At 33.8% G+C, this 22,082-nt stretch overlaps 1 protein-coding gene and 1 long non-coding RNA gene across 5 annotated transcripts; one reads left to right on the top strand and one right to left on the bottom strand.

Annotated features, from left to right (window-relative positions):
* The first annotated feature begins 159 nt into the window (after positions 1-159).
* On the top strand, positions 160-13,971 carry LOC132603223 (lysine--tRNA ligase-like). 3 transcript variants are annotated; one of them, XM_060316187.1, is made up of 16 exons: positions 160-395; positions 610-778; positions 873-966; positions 6,497-6,582; positions 8,224-8,333; positions 8,408-8,470; positions 8,646-8,771; positions 8,872-9,154; positions 9,272-9,368; positions 9,447-9,603; positions 10,313-10,456; positions 10,573-10,641; positions 10,752-10,895; positions 11,555-11,604; positions 13,476-13,565; positions 13,728-13,971. In XM_060316187.1, the coding sequence occupies exons 1-15, from the start codon at positions 321-323 to the stop codon at positions 13,558-13,560; spliced, it is 1,752 nt and encodes a 583-aa protein (XP_060172170.1). In that variant the 5' UTR covers positions 160-320; the 3' UTR covers positions 13,561-13,565; positions 13,728-13,971. The 3 variants fall into 3 exon arrangements, with proteins under 3 accessions (XP_060172170.1, XP_060172178.1, XP_060172160.1); XM_060316177.1 differs by having other exon boundaries at positions 161-395; positions 13,476-13,552; XM_060316195.1 differs by lacking the exon at positions 13,476-13,565.
* LOC132603239 (uncharacterized) lies at positions 2,452-5,943 on the bottom strand. Of its 2 annotated transcripts, none has more exons than XR_009568025.1 (6): positions 5,726-5,943; positions 5,209-5,292; positions 5,039-5,115; positions 4,755-4,818; positions 4,193-4,288; positions 2,452-3,052 (listed from the first exon to the last, which is right to left on the bottom strand). It is a non-coding gene; the product is annotated as an uncharacterized LOC132603239 (long non-coding RNA). The 2 variants fall into 2 exon arrangements; XR_009568027.1 differs by lacking the exon at positions 5,726-5,943 and adding an exon at positions 5,514-5,710.
* Positions 13,972-22,082: the final 8,111 nt, after the last annotated feature.

The following is a 22,082-nucleotide window of genomic DNA, read 5'->3' as shown; positions in this document are numbered from 1 at the left end:
CTACTAGAAACAAAGGGTAGATTATTATTTTATTTTTTAAAAAGTCATGTGACATTTTTATTTTTAAAATTAAAACATAAGTTAAATAACTTAAAAAAAAATTACATCAGCAAAAAAAGTGTGTTCGTGTAAAGGCCAGAGCATAAATGCTCCGCTTTTCTAACAACGGCTGTATGTGCTCCAACTCGCATACTTGAGGGTTTATTCGAACCTTTCTTTAAACCCTAGCCTCCATATATAGTCCCTTTCAGATTTACCCGTGTTTATTCAGTTTCACCTTATCGATCGTAGCTAGGGTTTTCTCTCTCGTGACAGTCAAAATGGGGAAATCAGATAACAAGCAAACCTCTCAGTCCCAAAAGAATGCTGCAGCCGATGATGACATGGATCCTACGGTAACTCTCTTTTCCCTTTTCTATTTCTTCTTTTGTTGTGATTTCTTATTTCCAGCATAAAAAGTTGTTAATAATGTTTAAAGTGTTAAATTGATAAAGAGTTGGGATAACAGTCAGTTTTTGGAGATATTTTCATAATTTAAGGTGAGAATTAGCTAACTTTATCAGAATCCGGATGTTTATTTGTTTTGGGTTTGGTTTGTCTGTGTTGTAGCAATACTTTGAAAATAGGCTGAAAGTGCTTGCGGCCGAGAAGGCAAGCGGGCACAACACTTACCCGCACAAATTCAGTGGGGCTAACCATTTGTCTGTCCCTGAATATGTCTCTAAATACGGAGTTTTAGAGAGCGGAGTTCATTCCGAAGATGAAGTGTCATTGACTGGTAAATATAACAGCATTTTGAGCTTACTTTGTTGATCAGTTTTTTGCTTTTTAAAAAAAAAAACTTGCATCGATAATTGTTGTTTTTTGTGTAGGAAGGATAATGAACAAACGTGCGTCTTCTGCAAAGCTGCTTTTCTATGATTTACATGGTGAAGGAGCCAAGGTTCAAGTTATGACAAGTGCAAGGTGATTATATTACTCTTTCCTTTTTTTTGTTGTTTTCTGAGTTTAATTTATGCCAAGAGTAGGTGGATGAGATGACCAAAAGGTTTCATATAGAAGAATCTTTAAGCTCGTACTAGTATACGTACCCGCGCGATGAGCGATAAGTGTTTGAGAAAAAAAAAACACATTGTAAAATGTGTGAATTAAAGTAAAAAATCTAAAAGCACTTCTTATTAAACAATATTTTGTACAACAAAATTAGTCACGATCTTTACGACTACAATATTTTGGTCCAACTAATATTTAGGACTCTAACATATATGTAATAGGACAACCAGCAAATAACTTAATTTTATCACACACACAAAAAAAAAAACTAATAATGTGTAGAAATTCACCAACAAATCATTTTCACTTCAACTCCATCCTTCATCTCGAATAGGATTCTATGTAGTTTTAATTGGATCCCTCTCTTCACACCAACTTACACGAACTTGTCTGATTTCTCTGCCTTGACTTTTGTGCAAGAAACTTCAGTCCAACAACTGAATTTATGTAATCATCAAAGCCTAATGTTGCATAATTTTATAAGAATAAATTTGGGCAAACTTATTTGTATTATCGGCCTTTCTCAACCAAGGTTGATGTCTGTTAGATTGTTGCATCACTTCATGCTTCCTAAATTATCAACGTGCTGCGAAAAACTTAATCAAAATCTTCCAACCAAGACTAATTCATAAACGCATACGACATACTACAAAATTTACATAAAATAAGAGAGGATACATTGTCAAATTTGATGTTAAAGGCCAAATAGGATAAATGGACAAATTATGCACGTTTATTTTCAGAGAACGATATGGGTGAGTGCACATACCTTTAGCGCCTTGTTTTCGTTTCAGGTTGCAATTAGCTCGCTGACTTCTCGTATTAATATCACTATTCACTAAGTATTATACGCGATGAGTAGATAATATAAAAGAAAATTAACTATCTATCATAAGTAAATTTTTCCATGGATGATAGATGTGTATACACCCTTTATACTGTTTAAGACTATTCCAAACCTGCATAAAGATTTATAAGGAAATCTTTATACTATAGTAGAAAGGTGGCCGTAGAATTATTTTAACCACTAATTCACAAATCGTAGATATCTATTGTAACATGGAGCAACAATAATTATCAACACGACCAAGTAAACTCTTTACTTACTAAAGTGCAGGCTTTCATAAACTATTGAAGAAGCCAATTTAAAAGCTACGTAGAAACAATTACGGGACAGACTTCTTCCTTACAATTGTACTTGAGAATTGTCCTACACCTCATAAGCCAATCCTTTTAGTGTCCATTTTGATATATGTCATATCTAATAAAATCTAATGAGACATGGTTCGAACATCGATGCTGCTTAAGAATGCTAACATTTGCATCAACAATAAAATTCTTAACTTTTAACATGTATTTTTTCGAAGGGGAACTTCTAACAATGTTACACACAAAATATAGGATAATCAAAGAAGCCCTATCTCTATAAATTTAGAAATTAAGAAAAGTGCTACCGGAGCTCAGTCAATCAGTGTCTCTGAACTAAATTGAGCACCAATTTACCCAAAGTACCAAGTCCATAGTAAACCAAATACCATAAGTATTTAAATACAACTATCTGAATTAAGAAAAAGATCATTGATAAGAAGATCAACTCATTTAAACCATCCTCTCCCCTCAATTGCCAATGTATTAACTCATGTGAACCATCCCCTCCCTTCAACTGGAAAAAAATTAAACATAGATAATAGACTCTTGACATACCAAGCAGTTGTCTCCTCTAATGGCATATTTTTCACGATATCGTTGTAGAACCTGCATGCACCATCACCAAGAGCTTATTTACAAACTTCCTTTCATGAACATTTTTTTATTACACGAAATGAGCTGGTGAGATGATGCCCTTCTTATGATGTGCGTCACATCTGATCATTTACTTTTCTGTGAATTTCTTTTTTGCTTGTGTTTCGTGATCCTGAGAAGAACTCGAGTTTTCCTTTTTTCATTTGTTGTTGTGTATGATGACTCTATTTCTTTCGAGCAACTGCAATAATCAGCTCTGTAGATTTGTCTAATTAGAGCTTGGAGTTTCTGCTCCTCCAATAGATAATGGACGAAAAAACATACTGTTACATGGATTATAGAAGCACTTTTCTGTACATCTGAGTATACGCAAAAACATCAAGTATATAGATCATGAAAAGTAATTGAGAAGCTTTTGTTATCGTTTTCAATTGGAGAATGTCTTAACTGGTTGCACCATCAGTGTGCCTAATCCAATACCAAACATGGTCGCGGAAAAATAGAATGGTTAGTTGGTGTAAACTACTTTACACAGATGACACATAAATTATTTTTAATGTGCTAGAATCCCTATAATATGAACATGATAAATTCAGCTGCCTCTTAAGTGGATCTACATTTGTAATTGAGGTACACCTCAAATTATTGTAATTATTGCCTGCACTATCTTTTGTGCTTTTAAACTCCCAAGCAAAACCCCTCAGCTATTCTACTGATAAAGACTGCATCTTTGGAGGTTAGAAAAAATAAGTACAAAAAGAAAGGCAAAAGCAAACGTGAACGACACATATTTAAGTTTTAAACTTCAGTATCCCTGGCGTGAGTTAACGCTCCATAAGCTTGCCAATAGATAAACAATGCTCAATTCACAAACTGAAAAAAGTATTTCACCCCATTGTGAGCAAAAAGTTGTCAGTAACTATATATTTTTTTTTTTTGAAACTGGTAACTAAGTTGTCAGTAACTATATTATTTCCAAAGAATGAAACTAAAATTTATTTTGGTTCAACAAACAAACTTTTTCAATGAAAAAATAAGTATTCAACGATCAAATGAGAAATTATTTTAGATGTTATACCAAACAGTTTGTACGCATTCCGCAGTGCTGATATTGAGGGCATAAACACAATAAAAATCAATTAATCTTCTATATAAAACTTTCAGATTTAAATTTCCCTTCAAGAGGAGATAATCTCTAACGCTAAGTGATAAAATAAATCATTTAGAAGACCCCTGAAGGAAGACTTTTCCATCACTATAATAAAACAACAAAAACTAATTCGACAAAAACATGAAACAAAAAGATTAAAAACTGTTTGAAAGCGATCAAATAAGTATTAAGTAGACCAAAAGATCTTAAATTTATTGCACAAACAAAAATAACGCAATTACTTACTGGGTTACTAAGGCTTGCCCACCAGCCCATTAGGGGATGGAGTAGTCGATCTTTTCCCATTTCAAGGCTTTGGACTTGTAGGACTCATCAAAAAACCTATACATATTTCAATGGGAAAATTTGGGCAGTAATTTCTTTTCTTTTGAAATCACGTAAATGACAGTAAAAGAAACTAAACTAATGATTTGCATATTAAGTCATTCTATAGGAGCAACAAATCCGATGCTATTGGACATCTATTCACTTTCACGGTTTTGCCTAGCCACAGCATTAACTTTCATTTTCTGTCCTAGATGCATTGTTTTTAAAAGAAACCATTTTTTCTCCAACTAAGATAGGGAGCCCTCTGTTTCCCGTTTGGCATTAATCAGAACGAATAGTGAAATGGAATTATTCATTCTCAAATCATGCTGTCAACTTCAAGTTTCACCATGACGAACATTAGGTGTTTAAATTTCTGAATAGCCCAAATGCATTTATGACAAAGTCTCATTCTTGAGTTGGTATCAAAGGTTAACTATATCAAGAGATCTACATAAAACCAAAGAAACAATGAACTCACAATTTATCTTCGTTGGTACTTGGTGCTGCTATCCGTTTCCCTCATCATCAAAGAAAAGAAATCTCTGAATACACAGAAACATCATCCAATATAAGTCTCTTTTCATTTCTCGATTCCAATTACATAAACATTTATGGATATTTTAAGATGTATTTACAATATACAATAATTTTGGATATAGTTTTCAGATACCTAAATTTGATTTTTGGAAAATTAAATTAATCTAATCTAATCTAATCTAATCTAATCTAATCTAGTTTAGTAATAATGTCAAAGGAGCATACCTTTTTTCTGTTCCAGTCCAAGTAGTGGATCAAAACCTCCACATTATTTGATATGCATAACAGCGTGCACGTACAATCTTATTAGAGCATATACCACAAAACAAAAACAACAACTAAACTTAGAATATAATATTTGTACTATCTAAGAAAATTTGACAGAATATAATTACCTTTATAATTGAATGTTGCGTCCCAATATGACTAAGAACACTGGAAATGAGTAAAGTAATTGAAGTCCAATAGGCTCCGAATTGCTGAACAAACACAGGAATGAATAATAATCACAAGTCACAACACAGAAGAAATATCAAAACTTCAAGTGATTGAATTCAAACTTGAATAAAGAAAAAAGGGAAGGGGGGTACATAAAAAATAGGGTTAACTCAAGCCCAGCAATTCAGATCAGATAAAAAAACTCTGATAAAAGCAAATACATACAAATTAAGAAGAAAAGTAAGGGTAGAGTTGGCCGAACCTTGAAAGAGTAACCTTGATTTGCATATAGTTTCAGAAAATATATGAATGTCAACAAATCAAAATTGCAGAAATACATGAATCTCGGTATAATTAGTAAAGATTTAGTTTCACAAAAAATCATCAAAAGTAGAGAACTTTCAACTGATTAGAGGGAAAGAAAGCGGGGGAAGAAAACACTCTACAATAAATTGATTCAATTAATTAGCTTACTTCTCTCTGTCTTTTTACGTCTCTGATCTCCTCCGTTGGTATCCTTCTTTTCTAGATTTGAGAAAAAGTTGGAGAGTAGCAGTAACCTGAAATTGTAAAAGTACGTCTCTCTACAATTACTTATGTGTTGGCAGCATACATGTGTGCTTGATCGTGCAATAGGAAATGCGGGAATGGGAACGTGGTGCAGATGTGGGGGTAGTTATTTTCTTTTTCTGATTTTGTCTTCAATAAGTGTGAGTTAGTGGGGCAAATGGGGTATGTGACGTGCACTTGGATTAGTTTTACTTCGTTTATTCTTTTTTTCTTTTTTCTTTTGTCTTCTTATTTTTGTGTTTTTGTTTTTGTTTTTAAATTTAAAAAAATGTAAAGATAAAATTTGATTTCCTGGTTCTTGTACATTAAAAAAAAATGTGTTTACTTTTCAAGTATTATTCAAATAATTTATGTTCTAATCTAAATTCTTTATTTGTTAATTTAAATTAAATCCAATATATAGATGTATATGTTTCCTAGAAAATATTGATATTTAATTATTTTTAAATTAAAAATAATAACTAAAAACTAATTATTAACTAATTAACTACTTTTGTCCTAAAACTATCATGTGGCATTATCCTACACTGACACTTGTCACAATCCTATGGCAAACTATCCTCTTTTTAATAATATATAGATACTAAGTTTCGTATAGACTTGTGTTTTCTGAATTCTTAAGTGATTAAGTTTGCTCTTATCACTGAGAAGTATTGTGTCCTGATGTATGTGCAGAGATTCTGTGTTGAATGAAGAGGACTTTGTTAAATTTCATTCTGGTGTGAAGCGTGGAGATATTGTCGGAATTACTGGATGTCCAGGTATGAGATTCTTATTTCCTGCAAGTTTATGGCAGATGTTCCTTGTGATAGTGTTGGTCTTGGTGGTAAAAAAACAGCGTACTTAAACACCATTGAGTAATGTAAGGGAAAGGAACTGAAAATAAAATGTGTTAATGTGTCTGTATTTTGTTGATTGGTGTAATGTGGCAGGTTGAATGGTTAAGATTTGTATGTGAAGTTATGGTCATATCTAATACCATAACAGCTACTCAGTTATCCAAATAAAAGATACAATTGTTTTTTCACGTCTTTACTAGCATTAAATTGCATTTACCTGACCCTTTCCCTCCACACCACTTACGACACAGATGCTAAAGAATCTGTTGAGTTGTTATGGCGATCAGCATTGTAGAAGTTGCAATAAAATGTTGTAAAACTAGGTGAATATAAAAAGATCCTGTGACCTTCACAATATTTATCTTGTTCTGTAGGGGCTCAAGTTAGACTATGCAGTTGTAGCAGCTTGCTACAGCTGAAGTCATGGCTTGGTTCCCTGGGGGGGGGGGGGGTAAGTAGTTCGTCGCTTGGTCCTTGACTCTGAAACTTTGATTTCAATTCAAATTTAATCAACATTGTTTTTTCCAGACCACTTTGAAAGAGGAGGTCGATAACGTGTTAGAGATGGGGGCACAGTTAATTATCTTTTCATATTTGATTTTCGAGAAGTTAAATATGGAGGGTTATTTGGTACAGAAAGAGCATTAGTGAGAAAGCAGAAAGGTTTTGGGAAATGGACAACAAATAGAGTAACATAAGATTCTTTTTGATGAACAAGAATCTTATGTTACAGAGGATACACGAGTTTCAACGTGTAGTAGAAAGGGAGAGGAATGATATAATGTTGAAAATTGGTACAAAGGGAGGTCGAGAGAATAGATACGTGCCTTTGTACGGAGAAACGAAAATAATAGACACTTATCCCATTAATGTTATTCGACCATGATTACCACAGCTGACCTTTGTCAAGCTCTCTCCTAAAGGAGTAGTGTTATTCATGTCAGTGTTGTCAAAGGCGCGCTTAAGCCCTGAAGCGAGGCTCAAAGCATGTTGAGCGCTTCGCCTCGCTTTATGTGCGCTTCAGTGTCATCATCAAGACTCTAAGACATACTTTTCCTTGCCAATGAGCCTCTCTTGAAAACGTGACACTCGATAATTGATATTTCGCTTTATCGTAATTTCTTACAATTTCTTTGTCCATATATTTGTTATTCATGCTTATTAGCAGTAGGCTTTGACTAAACATATATATATATATATATATATATATATATATATATATATATATATTTGTACTTTTGCACCATTGCGCCTTTTTTCATTAAAGCCCACACTTCATTTGCGCTTTGCGCTCAAAGCCCCAGGCTGACGTTAGAGCTTTTTTGCGCTCTTCGCTTTTGATAACACTGATTCATGTCGAATAAAACATTTTGTTGTGTTTGTGTGCCTTTAGCTTCTGGGTTTTGCCATAGTTTCTGACTTCAAATATTATTGTCTGCACTGTAATTGCTAGGAATATCTATCTTGACATGGTGCAGTTTATGCAAAGATCTCAGGAGATGATAATACTGATGTTTTGGTTTGGTAACATATTCTTCTAATTCTTCCTTCCTCATTCATCAGGAAAGAGTAAAAGAGGCGAGCTTAGTATTTTTCCCAAAACATTTGTAGTGTTATCTCATTGTCTTCATATGATGCCACGGCAGAAAGGTGCCCAGACGGAGACAACTAAGGTTAGTGAATTTTGTTTTGCATTGTGTCTAAGACCAGTCCCAGCTTAATTGAACTATATCTAATTGTGCTGCAGAAAACTGAAGAATGGGTCCCAGGAAGTGGCCGCAATCCAGATACGTATGTGTTGAAAGACCAGGTATCTTATGCCTCTATTTTTTTTTAGAAAGTTTTTTTTCTATTGCCTTGCTTTCTTCCTATTTCCTTCTAATAGATTTTATGCATCTGATGTGTTCTAACTTACACCATTTCAAAAAAAAGAAAAAGAAATGCCTCGAATGTGTTCTTGTGGTTGATTTATTCTTTATGTCCAGGAAACACGATATAGACAGCGTTATTTGGATTTGATGCTGAATGTAGAGGTTCGCCACATATTTAAGACCCGTGCAAAGATCATAAGTTATATTCGGAGCTTTCTTGATAACCGTGACTTCTTAGAGGTCAGTGTTGATGAAGCTGTTTTGTTTTGCCTTTGTTAATTTGAGATTATGAGCTTAGCTTGAATAAAACCAGTAAAATATATAATTGTATGTGTAACAGGTAGAGACCCCCATGATGAACATGATTGCTGGTGGAGCAGCTGCACGTCCATTTGTGACCCACCACAATGATTTGAATATGAGGCTCTTCATGCGTATTGCTCCAGAACTATATCTTAAAGAGTTAGTTGTTGGTGGATTGGATCGTGTCTATGAAATTGGGAAACAATTCAGAAACGAGGGAATTGACTTGACGCACAATCCTGAATTCAGCACTTGCGAGTTTTATATGGCATATGCGGATTACAATGACTTGATGGATCTAACTGAAAAGATGCTAAGTGGTCAGTACCAAAAATTTGGGATCCGAAATGTTGTAGTGGAAGATTATGTATATTTGATCTTTTCATGATATTTATTCTTTTACTTTGTAGTTTATCTTACTGACTGTGCATGAACAGGGATGGTGAAGGAACTTACAGGTGGCTATATAATCAAGTATCATGCGAAGGGGCTGGAAAGTGACCCAATTGAGATTGACTTCACTCCTCCATTCAGGTTTGGAAGCTCTTCTGGTATGTAATGTTCTGTTTTTGTTTACACGGCACTAAGATACTTATGCTGTGGTGTCTGCAGAAGGATTGATATGATAGAGGAATTGGAGAAGGTGGCAAACTTGAATATACCCAAGGATCTCTCAAGTGATGAAACCAACAAATACCTCATAGATGCCTGTGCAAAGTTTGAGATCAGATGTCCTCCACCGCAAACAACAGCTAGATTACTTGATAAAGTAAACTATTTCTTTCAGATCTCTTCCCAATAGCCAATTTTTACTGATGCAATCTAGAAACTCGCTCTTCACTGCTGGTCCGCTTTCTTTTGTATTGTCTTGTATTAATTCTCTCTAGTGCGAATTTAAATGCTTGAGAATCTTTCTCAGTTTATGGGCTTTGTGAATGAAGGAAAGGGGCTCTAATGGATGTGGACATCCACTTCTGTTCTTTCCATGAGCACCTCTATGTGAGGCAGCAAAAGGCTGCTGTAAAGGAAAAGATATGGGTGTGAGAAAAACTTGAGGCAAAAGGCAAATGTGAGAAAATAAAGAGGAAAGAAGTAACTTTGAGAAAAGTGTGAATCAGTTTGCTGTATGTCTGCCTTTCTGCCTGTAACATTATAAATGTTTAATGCTATGTCCCATTTCTGCATTTATTGGTGATACCTCTTAAAAAACATGTATTTAGTCTGCTCTTTGGCATGTAACTTTGAGAAAAGTGTGAATCAGTTTGCTGTATGTCTGCTTTTCTGCCTGTAACATTTTGTAATGTTTAATGCGATGCCCCATTTCTGCATTTAATGGTAATACCTCTTAAATAACATGTATTTATGGGAGTCGGTGTTCGCATTCTTTTGGCACTATTGGTGCTATTATTACCAGTTTTTTCACCTAAGAAGCTTTATGACGTTGCTACTAATTCTCCTTCATTTTTGTGTGAATTCAGCTTGTGGGGCACTTTCTGGAGGAGACATGTGTTAACCCTACTTTTATTATCAACCATCCAGAGATAATGAGTCCTTTGGCAAAGTGGCACAGATCAAAACCAGGCCTGACAGAACGTTTTGAATTGTTTATAAACAAGCATGAAGTATGCATTCTGTCAAGTCTTTCAAACCGTTGTTACCACTCCCAATACAAGCTGTAATATCCTTCTCTGTTAAATAATTTTTTTGATCAGTTTTTCTCTGTTACAAAACTCGACAGCTTGCCAATGCATACACTGAATTGAATGACCCTGTTGTCCAACGCCAGCGTTTTGCTGATCAACTCAAGGTATCTGTGGGAAGTGTGCTTCCTGATTTGGTGGTTGTTTTGTGTTCATCTTATTGTATCATTTCATTTACGCGCAACTACTTATTTTAGCATAATTAATGTCAATTCAGGACCGACAATCAGGTGACGATGAAGCTATGGCACTGGATGAGAACTTTTGCACAGCTCTTGAATATGGATTACCTCCTACTGGTGGTTGGGGATTGGGTATTGACCGACTTGCAATGTTGTTGACAGATTCACAAAACATCAAGGTTTGTGCCTTAAGTTGATTCCTTTGTTAGTAAGAAATGACCTGTTAGTTCCAATCTATTTAGAAATGTTACATTGACTGAGGGAATGTTCTGTTGTCATCCTGTATTATCTTCATCAATCCTCATCTCATGAGATAGCTTTTGAGGTTAAGTTAAGCCCAAGATCCATTTTCTTAACATGGTATCAGAGTCTGAGCTAAACTCATCCATGTTCTTGGTTTATCCAATATTGGGCCGTCATGTTATATTGTCCGCGTTTCAGATGTCCTACCCCTAGGCATGTGGGATGATTGCTTAAAATCCAAATGTATTTTTTCATTATACAATTTTAGGCAATTCTCACCTCATGATCTAGCTTTTGAGGTTTAGTTAAGCTCAAGTTAGATTGACGCCAAGGTCCTTTATATCTTAAATACGATGAAATGGCCCTTTAGTTCCAATCATTTCCTCTGTTTTTCTGTCTCACATCCATTTCTAAATGGGTGGAGGGCTCGGGGAAGAGGCTACAAAGGCTGGTCTTTTACCAACTCAGTGTTGTCTCTGCATTTTCCCTCACCCTCCTTTTCTTGTTGCTTCCTTTGAAAAAGCTAGTGTTTCGTATCATTTAAGTTAGATACTGAAATCTTTTTTTCTTTCCCTTGTTATAATTTTTTCTACAGGAAGTTCTACTCTTTCCAGCCATGAAGCCACAGGATGAGCCCAAGGATAGGTAAAGTATTTCCTCCTTTCTTTCCTTTGTATGATATATGCAGACATTAGTGTTTGATATCAGATGGTTAGGACTAAGATACGTCTTGGATTGTGCCTGACAGCTAGCTGACTGATTTAGTTGTCCCGAAAAAAGGGAAAAAACTAGCTAAATTGTTTATCTCCAATTCAATATCTTTCTGCTTGGCTGGTAGAGTTACTTCGTACCTATACTGATGGATGTATAAATAATATCCATTTAATGAAATATTAACTAGGTAGTGGCTTTGGGTGACCGACATTTGAGGAATCTTTTTGAAAACAATCTACTAGGTTGTTCTTCAGTGGGTTTTTGTGGGGTGGGAGCTAATCCGGGGGTCTGGTTAACTGTAGGAAAAGAGTATATTTGCTTGTAAATTTAATTTATGATTTTATGTTGGAGCTAAAGATTTAGCTGCTAGTGAGACATATATTTGAAATTCAATAAAGATGTTTTTTAGTATTACATTGTGTGAAGTTGAATCTTTATTTGGTGGAATAATATTTAGAACTAAGGGTGTGTTCGGAAAATATTTTCCAATTTTTTCGTGTTCATTTGATCAAAATTTTTGGAAAATATTTTCTTTAGGAAACCAAGTTCCTTAAAAATGGAGAAATGACTTTCCTAATCATAGTAAGTAAAACAAGTCAAACCAAACCCCCCACACAAAAACAAAAAACAAAAAACAAAACAAAAAAAAAAAGAAAATTTCTAAAAAGCTTTGAAACGTTTTTCATTGGTTTTCTACGACAACACCCCCCCCCCCCCCCCTCCCCCTTATTGGTGGGTGGGAGGGTTGGATGGAGCATTGGTGTTGGGTGGGTGGTGGTGTGGCGTAGGGGTGAGTGAAGACGAAGTGCGTTAGAGGGTGGTGGTTGGGTGGGGGTGGGATTTGGTTTTGGAGGGGTGGATGGTGGGGGTGGGGTGGGTGTGGTATGGGGTGGTAGGGTTGGCATGGGGGTTGAGTGGGTATTTTTTGAAAAATGTTTTCTACCGACCAACCGAACATGAGAAAATAAGTAAGAAATTTACTTATTTTTCACTACCCAACCGAACATTAGAAGAAGTAGAAATTCACTTATTTTCCAAAAACACATTTTCTAGGAAACCATTTTCCTCCATACCGAACACACCCGAAGAGAAGAATGAGTGATCCTAGAAGTTCTTAAAATCCCCGGGTGACTTCTCTGAAGCTGCTTCGCTAGTTGAATTGTGAGAAGTAGCACATGTTTTAGAAGCTTGAAGATATATCCTTAAAAGAGTGGGTTATAAATGATATTGCATTGTTTAGTGGCAAAGATTGTGGGGGAATTTTTACGTCTTTTTACATGGAATAAATTGGATAACGCCCAGAACTGTGATTGGGTGCTTGCTTGGCATGAATGAGAACTGTAGAAGAAAGCCTATAAAACCTTTTTTTGATAACCGAGAAATCCCAGAGGGCCAGTATGCACAGTTCAAAATACCATTCGGTGCTTGCAGCTCGATTCAAGCTACAAATTATTTCCTTATATGATCGTGGATAATTAGGAAAGAACAAAACTGGTGGTGTTATGTAGGGTTTGCTTTTTCAAGATGTAATCCGAAGTTGGCTGGCTGTGTAATTCTTGGTGGAAAGTCGAAAATGTAGGAACTTTTGACGGATTTCACAGGGTTTTCAAAGTCTTTGTTGCGCCTTTGTGGAAAAGGATATAGTGTCGTAAAACAGATACCACAAGAATGAAGTGTTCCATAAAGAGTCTTGTTGCAATTCTGAGACAGATTTCATGGCCTTTTTTTTTTTTTTTTTTTTGGCCCATTCAGCTATTTAAAAAAATGCTCTCTACACTTTACATTTTCTTTTCTCCATCCAGCAATAAAAAGCCTGAGGAATCTGCCAAGCCTCAAGATGGACTAGCCAAACCTCAGGATGGACTTACTACAATGCAAGGTAGATAGATCTGGTAGATATGCCCAACTTATTTTTTATTTTCTTCTAACTGTCTAGTCCGGGGAAAAGCATTTTCGTCATTTTTGCCTCTGCATGTAGACATAGCCTAGTTTTTCAGTAATGTGTGCGTCTTTGGGAGTGAACTACCTACTAACTTGTTTGTGCATTGCTACAGATGTGGAAAAGCAGTTGTCTGACCTCACAACGAAGTGAAGATCATAGATATTCTACGTTGAGTTCCTGCTGCTCCTGGAGTGGTAGATTTTTGAGCTCTCTCTTTTGATGATATGATTGTCTATTGTTACGACAAATGCTATCCTTAATTTGTTAGTATTGGAAACTTTACTCATATACCAATGGATATGGTTGTATTAATCAAATACTTTTAGATGTATTTGTTTATACTCCCTATTGTTTCATGTCTTTTTCTTATTCCATTTATGCTTTGCTTATATTAACTCACACAACACTCCCTAGTGTTCTGTTCTTAATTCGGTCACGTTCTTTTAAGTTTATAGCCATATGGATCTGAATAGAATGCTAAATATAACACGGCGAAGATACCAGTAGAGATAATAGGAAAGACAGTGAAAAGACTTTTATCTAATCCTTGAACAGAACTTAACGTAAAGAACAAATTTCCGTACTTCAGGTATGAATGGTTCCTAAAGCTCTTTGCTTCAACGTATTTCAGAATTCACAAGCTAAAAGTAAATTGTAACACATGAATAGCTAAATCCAATAAGACTAAGAGCCCGTTTGGATTGGCTTATAAGTTTGAGTGTTTGGGTGGCCAGTTTAAAGTCATTTTGTGCTTAAAATAAATCCAAACAAATAATTGGGTTCGTTTGGCTTAGCTTATCTAAAACAGCTTATAAGTTAAAAACAGTTTATAAGCAAAAAAAATAAAAATTGGGATAGTGTTTTTTTTGACTTATAAGTTGCTTTTTTTAACCCCATCCAAACAGGCTCTAAGTCGCGCATAATTCTACATAAACTACATACTCTTATAATTAATCCATGCGTTACTAATACCCACATAATTTTAACCAGTTACTACACCGCCTCGGATTGAATTGAAATGGATCATTGAAATTTTAAGTACAAATATAAGAGTTCAACTCCAAACTATTAGAAATACTCCAAACTAGCCAAATTTTAAAAACTTTAAACCGCTCCTTCTTACTTAGACTATTGCCTCTGAGGTTTCGTACTACCACAAATCAAACTTACAGATCTTTGAGTATAAACTTTAGGTGTTGGCTATTCAAACTTCTTACCCGAGGTTGAAGATGGATTAGACAGATAAATTTTGAATAATTTATAAAGGTCGATTATATTTTAAATAGCGGTCCTAACAATTTCTCTTTGGATACTTCGTCTGAAAATGCAGATAGATGTTCAAAACTTGAGAAAATATCACTCCTTATCAACAAAGTAGTAGATGTATCCCACATGTACAAGAGCAAAATTATAGACATGGATCATTTTAATTGATACCCTTTCAAATTTTCTTTTACCTACTTATTTATGCACTTAATAATATTTTAAAACTCAACGTATTTGTATGTTTTAGGACTCTTTCAATTTCTTATTTTTATTTTATACACCAAAAATGTTTAAAAAGTAAAAAAAATATGATTGGATATTCGAATTCTAAAATTAAACTTCATCGTTCATATATGAAGCACAAGAATAAAGTCCATTTTTTGACGAAAAAAAGAGTATGTAGCGTTTAAATCAATTAATTTTTTTAAGGAATATTATAAAAATTATCCAAACTTTACTGTAGGTAAAAGCTTATTAGCACACTAGTGAGGATAACCAGTGCTGCGCACAGGCCTAATATTATTATGCTAAGTATTGATTACATTGTAACTTTGAACTCTTGTTTTATATATTGAAATTGGTGGATAATTTTTTTATGAATTTTAGATATAAAATAAGCTTTATTAGTGCGTTAATAATGTACTATTATATTTGATTTTTAATTACCAAGAAATACTGGTTCCAGCTATTAACATCAAATATATTGTATTAAATATTTTACAATTTTGAATGATAATTGTTTTGCATTTGTAGATTATGTGTTAGTTGATTAATTTATGTGTTGTTAGTTGATTAATTAGTTACGTCATTATTTTTATATGTCAATTGTTAATCTTGATATTTTGTTTAAAAATAATTAAGTGAAAGCACCAAGTTGAAGAATTGAAGAGTTTTCTGTGTATAAAATTAAAGAGAGAGAAAGAGTAATAGTTGGTCAATGAAAAATATAACAGATAGAAGGAAAAGATGAAGGGTGTGTTCGGTATGGAGGAAAATGTTTTCCAATTTTCTTAGGTTTGTTTAGTTAAAAAGTTTGAAAAATATTTTCTTTGGAAAAACAAGTTCCTCAAAAATTGAAAAAATGACTTTCCTAAGAAAAGTAGGAAAAACAAGTCCACAAGTGCATTCCACCAACCACCTACCAACACCCAACCCACCCCCAACCACCAAGTCCCGACCACTCCGCCCCCACCCCACACATCCCCACCCCCCAAAAAAAATAATTTTGTTTTAAAAAAATAGTTTGGATTTTTCTTTTTTGCACCACCCATCCACCAACTACCAAAGCCCAAATACTCCTGCAACCCATGCACCACACAATCCCCGGCCAACCCAACCCCCGACCACTAAACCCGAACTACTCTCGCAACCCATGCACCACCCACCCCCCAACAATCCAAACCCCAACCACTCCCGCAACCCATGCACCACCCGCCCCCACCATCACCTCATGACTCCAATGTTTTTGTTTTCTTTTTTAACCCCACCCATCCACACGACCGCCCTCACCCTACCCCTTCCAAAAAAATTGTTTTTTTTCTTAAAGTTTTGAATTTTTTTATTTTTTGATTCTCTACACCCACCCCCTACCCCCTCCCGAATTTTCTATTTTCTATTTTATCTTTATTAAAAAAATTATAAAAATTGAAAGTTTGCGTGGTTAAAAATTAAATTTTTTTGGAGGGGTCGGTGGGGTGTCGGAAAAGAGGGGGGGGGGGGGGGGAGGGGGAGGGATCGGATGTGGTGTAAAAATTCAAAAAAAAAAAAAAAATAACTTTTAAAACTTTTTTTGAGATTTTTCTTTTTTTTTGGGGGGGGGGGGGGTGGTGTGGGGGTTGTAGTGGTGTAGACAATCCAGAAAAGAACATTAAAAACTTCAAAAAGAAAAAAATTGGGTGAGGGGAGGGGGTGGTGTGGTATGGGGAGGTGGGGTTGGGGTGGAGTTGGTGGAGCTTGGATGGGTATTTTTCGAAAAGTGTTTTGTACCAACCAAATTAACGTGAGAAAATAAGTAATAAATTCACTTATTTTTCACTATCCAAACGAACATAAGAAAATAAATAGAAATTTACTTATTTTCCAAAAACATATTTTTTATGAAAACATTTTTCCTCTATACCGAACACACCCGAAAAGTAAAAAGAAGATGCAGTACCTTCTTGCCACGTATACAACATAAAAAAGTTGTGTATGGTGGAAGAAGAGAGTTGCAATTCAGTCAAAGGACTAAAAAATTTATCGGGCTACTACAGTTAGATTCCATGTAGCCCAATCACGTAGTCAAATTTATCAAAATAGTCTCGGAAATAACATGCGGTCAACAGACCTGTTGCCTGCTTATCCCCATTTATTAGATAGTAGAACAGAATTGCATGTTATATAAAGTCATATTAATTTATTATAATTAAGTTTTAAATTATGATAATAATATTTATTATTAAACCAACATATGCACATACTTTTTACCTGTACTGTGGTACTGATACGCATAGGCGCAAGTAAATGAAGAATTTTGCTTATTTTACACGTGGCATTCATTCTGACAACTTTGGTGGAGGGATCCTTTCAAGGCAGTTCTTCACGAAGCAGAACAAGGACACTTCACACTGCTTTTCGCCCTGCTATATAACTTATAGTTTTTCTAGAATTTATTTTCCATTTCGAATTAAGTGTATAGATGTTAATCTAGTGTTAGCAACCACCAAATGATACAATAAATCGCGAAGCAATTAGATAATACGATGTTTAATTAAAAGAAGGATCTATATTAATAACCCATAAACATAGCAACATTCCGAATTCACATTAATGAGTATATCTAGACACACTAAAAGAATAAATGAACAAAATACAATTTAAACATAACAACATTTCGAATTCACATTAATGAGTTTATTTAGACTTATTAAAAGAATAACAAAATACAATTGAAACTAGTCATAGATCTAAAGAAAGAAGAAAACTCTTGCAAAACAATGTGGCGTCACGAAAAACCCTAGAGAATAAATTCTAAATATTGCCCCCGTAAGACTCTTCGAGACAAAAGTTCTCTAAGTAACCAAAATATATTTTATGGGCTTCATTAAAACGTGTACACATGCTCAATTACACTTTCTGTATCGCTTTTGGAAGCTGAATTTCGCCAAAAGTGATTTGCATTCTTCATCTAAAAGTCATATTGTTCGCTAAAGGCAATCTAGATCGCCATTGGCGATTTTGAATTGTTTAAAGCAATTTTGACCATGTTAGTGGCAATTTGAAGTCTGGCCTCTATCTTTCGCGATTCTAAACTTCTAAAAGTTATCACTTCGCCATTAGCGATTCAAATGCAATTAGTGATCTACCTTAATTAATGGAGTTTCTCAATTAACGTTCAAAGTTACATAATTGTGCGGCTCTTTTGATTATTGTCTTACATTCTTTTCGTCTTCTAAATTCTGCAACAACTAAAATTTGAAATCATGCAACTCATATAAGACAACATCAACAAACAACATGCCCAGTATAATTTCACTAGGTGAGACATGGAGAGGGTAGAGTGTACAAAGACCGTACACCATCTTGAATCTAGTCATATTCATCAATTACAGACGACAAAAAATTATGTAAAGATGTGAATAAATTGATAAAAACCCCAATTTATCATCACTAAATATACATATTAAAAGAAGAATGATTCGTTATAAGTTTTTTATTTTTATTTTTTAAATTACATTAATTTGATAGAGAGTAGATGAAAGTAATTTTAAGAAATTGTGAGGTTGCAATAGTACATACTTATCAAGGTGTCGAAAGGTTGCAATAGCACGCCTTCGGTTCATTATAGCTTATCTTTCACACATTTTTTTCCCCCATTTATTTGTTTTATTATAGTTTGTTGTAGTACTTATTTATTGTTGGACAATAATTTTTTCTTTTGGTACAAGAATATTATAATAGTAGGATTCAAAGGAAGGATCAAATGTTGCTCTAACTTTTGAAGGATATTTTGGTAATTCAGTCTAAACTTTACGATTTTCTATTTCTATTTATAGATATGAATACTTGAAAAGAATAAACCAAGTATCATATTAATCCTGCCATGGAATAAAATCAAGTATCTACTTCTCATCTATCTTGAAAACTTCCTTGTTTCAACATTTAAATCATGCCATTTACACCATTACTTTTGCCATGAGATAACTTCTTCCGTCTACTCCATCACTTTTGCCAAGGTCATATGATCTGAGGTTCATATTGTACTCATAGACGTTGTAGTATCTTTGATTGAACTATTAGGTCTAGGTAGACATCTTCTTTTATTTTCGTAGAAACTGTGCGTTCTATTCAAAGTTCTAATTAGTATCCTATTCAATGACTGAAAGCATATACGATCAGAATTATATTCAATCTAACTTCTTGAGTAATTTTCTTTTGGGACATCAATGTTGATACATAAAAATTAAAAATTGAAGGATGAATAGTTGTAAGCAAAATCAAGACTATAGTATGAAAAAAAAGAAAGATACTTAGACAATTATCTGATCATGCAAAGAAAGTCCCTCCTCATATATAGGGACAATACGACATCATTACCAGAATCAAGCACATTACTTTTTTGGAGCATAATATCCCTCATGGTGGAACTTTCAAAATCCTCAGAAAAGGGTACATACAAATATAATATTAGCAATTTCCTATCCTAAAAAGATTGTTTATGAGGTCAAACTTTGGGAAGATTATCTGTGTGGTAAATGAGTAACCTTGTCATGGTAATACATTATTTACAATGAATAGTCAAAGTGATACAGAATCCTCCAACCAAAAGCCTATAACCATAGCATCCTCAACGGAAAAAATTCATTTGAAAAGAGTACTGATTCTGACGTCGAAGAATAAAAGAAATACTAAGAGGGAACGAAACAATATTAAAATTGCACCATCACATTTATCGAATAATTATGGCGGTAATTAATTCTATCAAGAAAATTGAAATTTACTGAAATATAATAGATACAATGATTAGAGGTGTAAAAGATACAAATAATAACTCGCAGGTGATAAGAATGTGAATAATAACTTACTACTTTGGTTAAAAAACACAGAGGTTTCTCCCACAGATAAATTGACCAAGCGAGATTTCTGACCAAAAAATCGAACTTTAGAAGAAGCAACCATAAAGAAAGTCACAAGTAGTATTCCGGAAAAAACGCTTAATGGGTAGCAAATAAATTTTGAGCTCTCATGTTGGATATTTGTCAAAAAAATAAAATAAAAAAATAAAAATCTGCTTCAAGCAATTCTGGATCACTACCTCTGGTAAACATGCGGTCAGCTCTTGTAAACGGGAGGTCTCTTTAGTTTTAATTGTGGAACGCCAGGTATTATAGTTCAAATAAGAATGGATTTGTATATGGCACAATCTTAATTGATTTTGAATTCTTAAATATTTAGGACTTCTCATACTGTTCAAATAAGGAAAGATTTAATAACTAAAATTTTAGTTAATTTCAAAGTCCAAATATGAGAAAATAATTAAATAGTAATTTTGATTGCTATAATTTGTTTTTAACAACTCAAAAGATGTTGGTCCGAAGTAAATCTAATGGAGGATAAATTAATACTTTTTTTTGTACACTATAGAACAAAAAATAATAATCTTTGCTAAAAAATAATAAAATTAAAACTTAATGATTGTGAAGTTCTAAAATTTAGGGCTTGCCACCTAGTTCATTCAAATAAGGAGTAAATCAAGCGGAGCATTCATAATACTTTATGTGTATAACAACTTTGATTGTAAAGTTCTAAAATTTAGGACTTGCCACCTAGTTCATTCAAATAAGGAAAGACTTTAATAGTAAAATATTTAGTTATTTAAAGTTTTAAATAAATTTTAGAAGGAATACTACATACATTTATCTAGAGGTAAAAGAGTTCTAGATACGTAAGATTAGTAAATGACTATTTTGTTATTGCAAGAGTCTTTTAATGAAGGACAAAAAGTTCAAACAACATTTCTAAGGCCCTTCGTGCTTTTAATATAGTATACATAAATTTTTAAATTATATTTCACAATAGATTTGATTGCTATGGATAACAAGGGTATTTTGCATTATGCTCATGGATCCTCAATTTAGTTTGTTGGGAAAACCATGATTGCTGAAGCGTTTGTAGTTACAAAGTCGTGAAAAAAGCAATATACAATGGACAGAAAAGGCTTTATATCTTTTCTGATGCTAAGGATGTAATAGACACATTGAAGAAAAGTTTTAAAGACTAATTAGAACATGAATGCAACTTGTAATATTTGGGACGTATGTTCATATGTTGATCACGTTATGTTTGTAGTTTGTGCATAATTCTAGGATGTTTAATCACGGCTAATGACTTAGTTGACTTTTCAATTTTTGATAGGTGAATTTACTTAGGAAATGATGTTTTTGAGCTGGATTGTAAATAGCGCTTTACGCTCCTTGGAACATATTATATCCTTAACGATTAAATAGATGAATAATTTTGTAGAAATAAAAACTAAACTATTTTGTTGTAGAGTTGTTTTTGGAGAGTATTGGTCTTTCGAGATAACACAACATATCCAAGAACTAACTGCCAGTCCAAAATGGCCCACAAAATTCTGTTAGAGAAAAATAATTTATATTCCCTCCGTCTCAATTTAAGCGTCTTACTTCGCTTTTTGGTATGTCTCAAAAAGTAGGGGTGTCAATGGTTTTTCTAAAACCGACTTAATTGACCGAACCGTATCATACCGAACTGATTATTTGGTTTATTTTACTAAAATCGACGCCTTTTATATAAATTTATAACTGTACGAATAATTAGGTTGGTTATTTTTTATTTTATATATATAAACCGAAAAAATATCGAACGGTACCGAATAAATTTATAATATATATATATATATATATATATAATACATTTTATATATTAAGTTAAAAAATAATGAAATATTAAAATTTTCGCCGTAGGTGATGGAAATGACTACAAGTCGGCAACAAGTAAATAACACTCAAAGTCCCAAACTCTTAAACCTATTGTGCTACTCTTATTGAAACTAGTTAGTTCTAGAATTTCGAGTAGTAACTACTGAGCTACAAGGTATTCTAGCAATCTTGAGTAGCAAACTACAAGATATTAGATATCTTTCTTCTCGTATGGTTAAAATTTCTTTTATTGGATGCGTAATCTTAATAAATCCATATCT

This window comes from Lycium barbarum, chromosome 1 (genome assembly GCF_019175385.1).
Source record: "Lycium barbarum isolate Lr01 chromosome 1, ASM1917538v2, whole genome shotgun sequence".
NCBI classification, from domain to species: domain Eukaryota; kingdom Viridiplantae; phylum Streptophyta; class Magnoliopsida; order Solanales; family Solanaceae; genus Lycium; species Lycium barbarum.
Note: the sequence above shows the minus strand (reverse complement) of the source record. Positions and strands in the feature narration are given on the sequence as shown.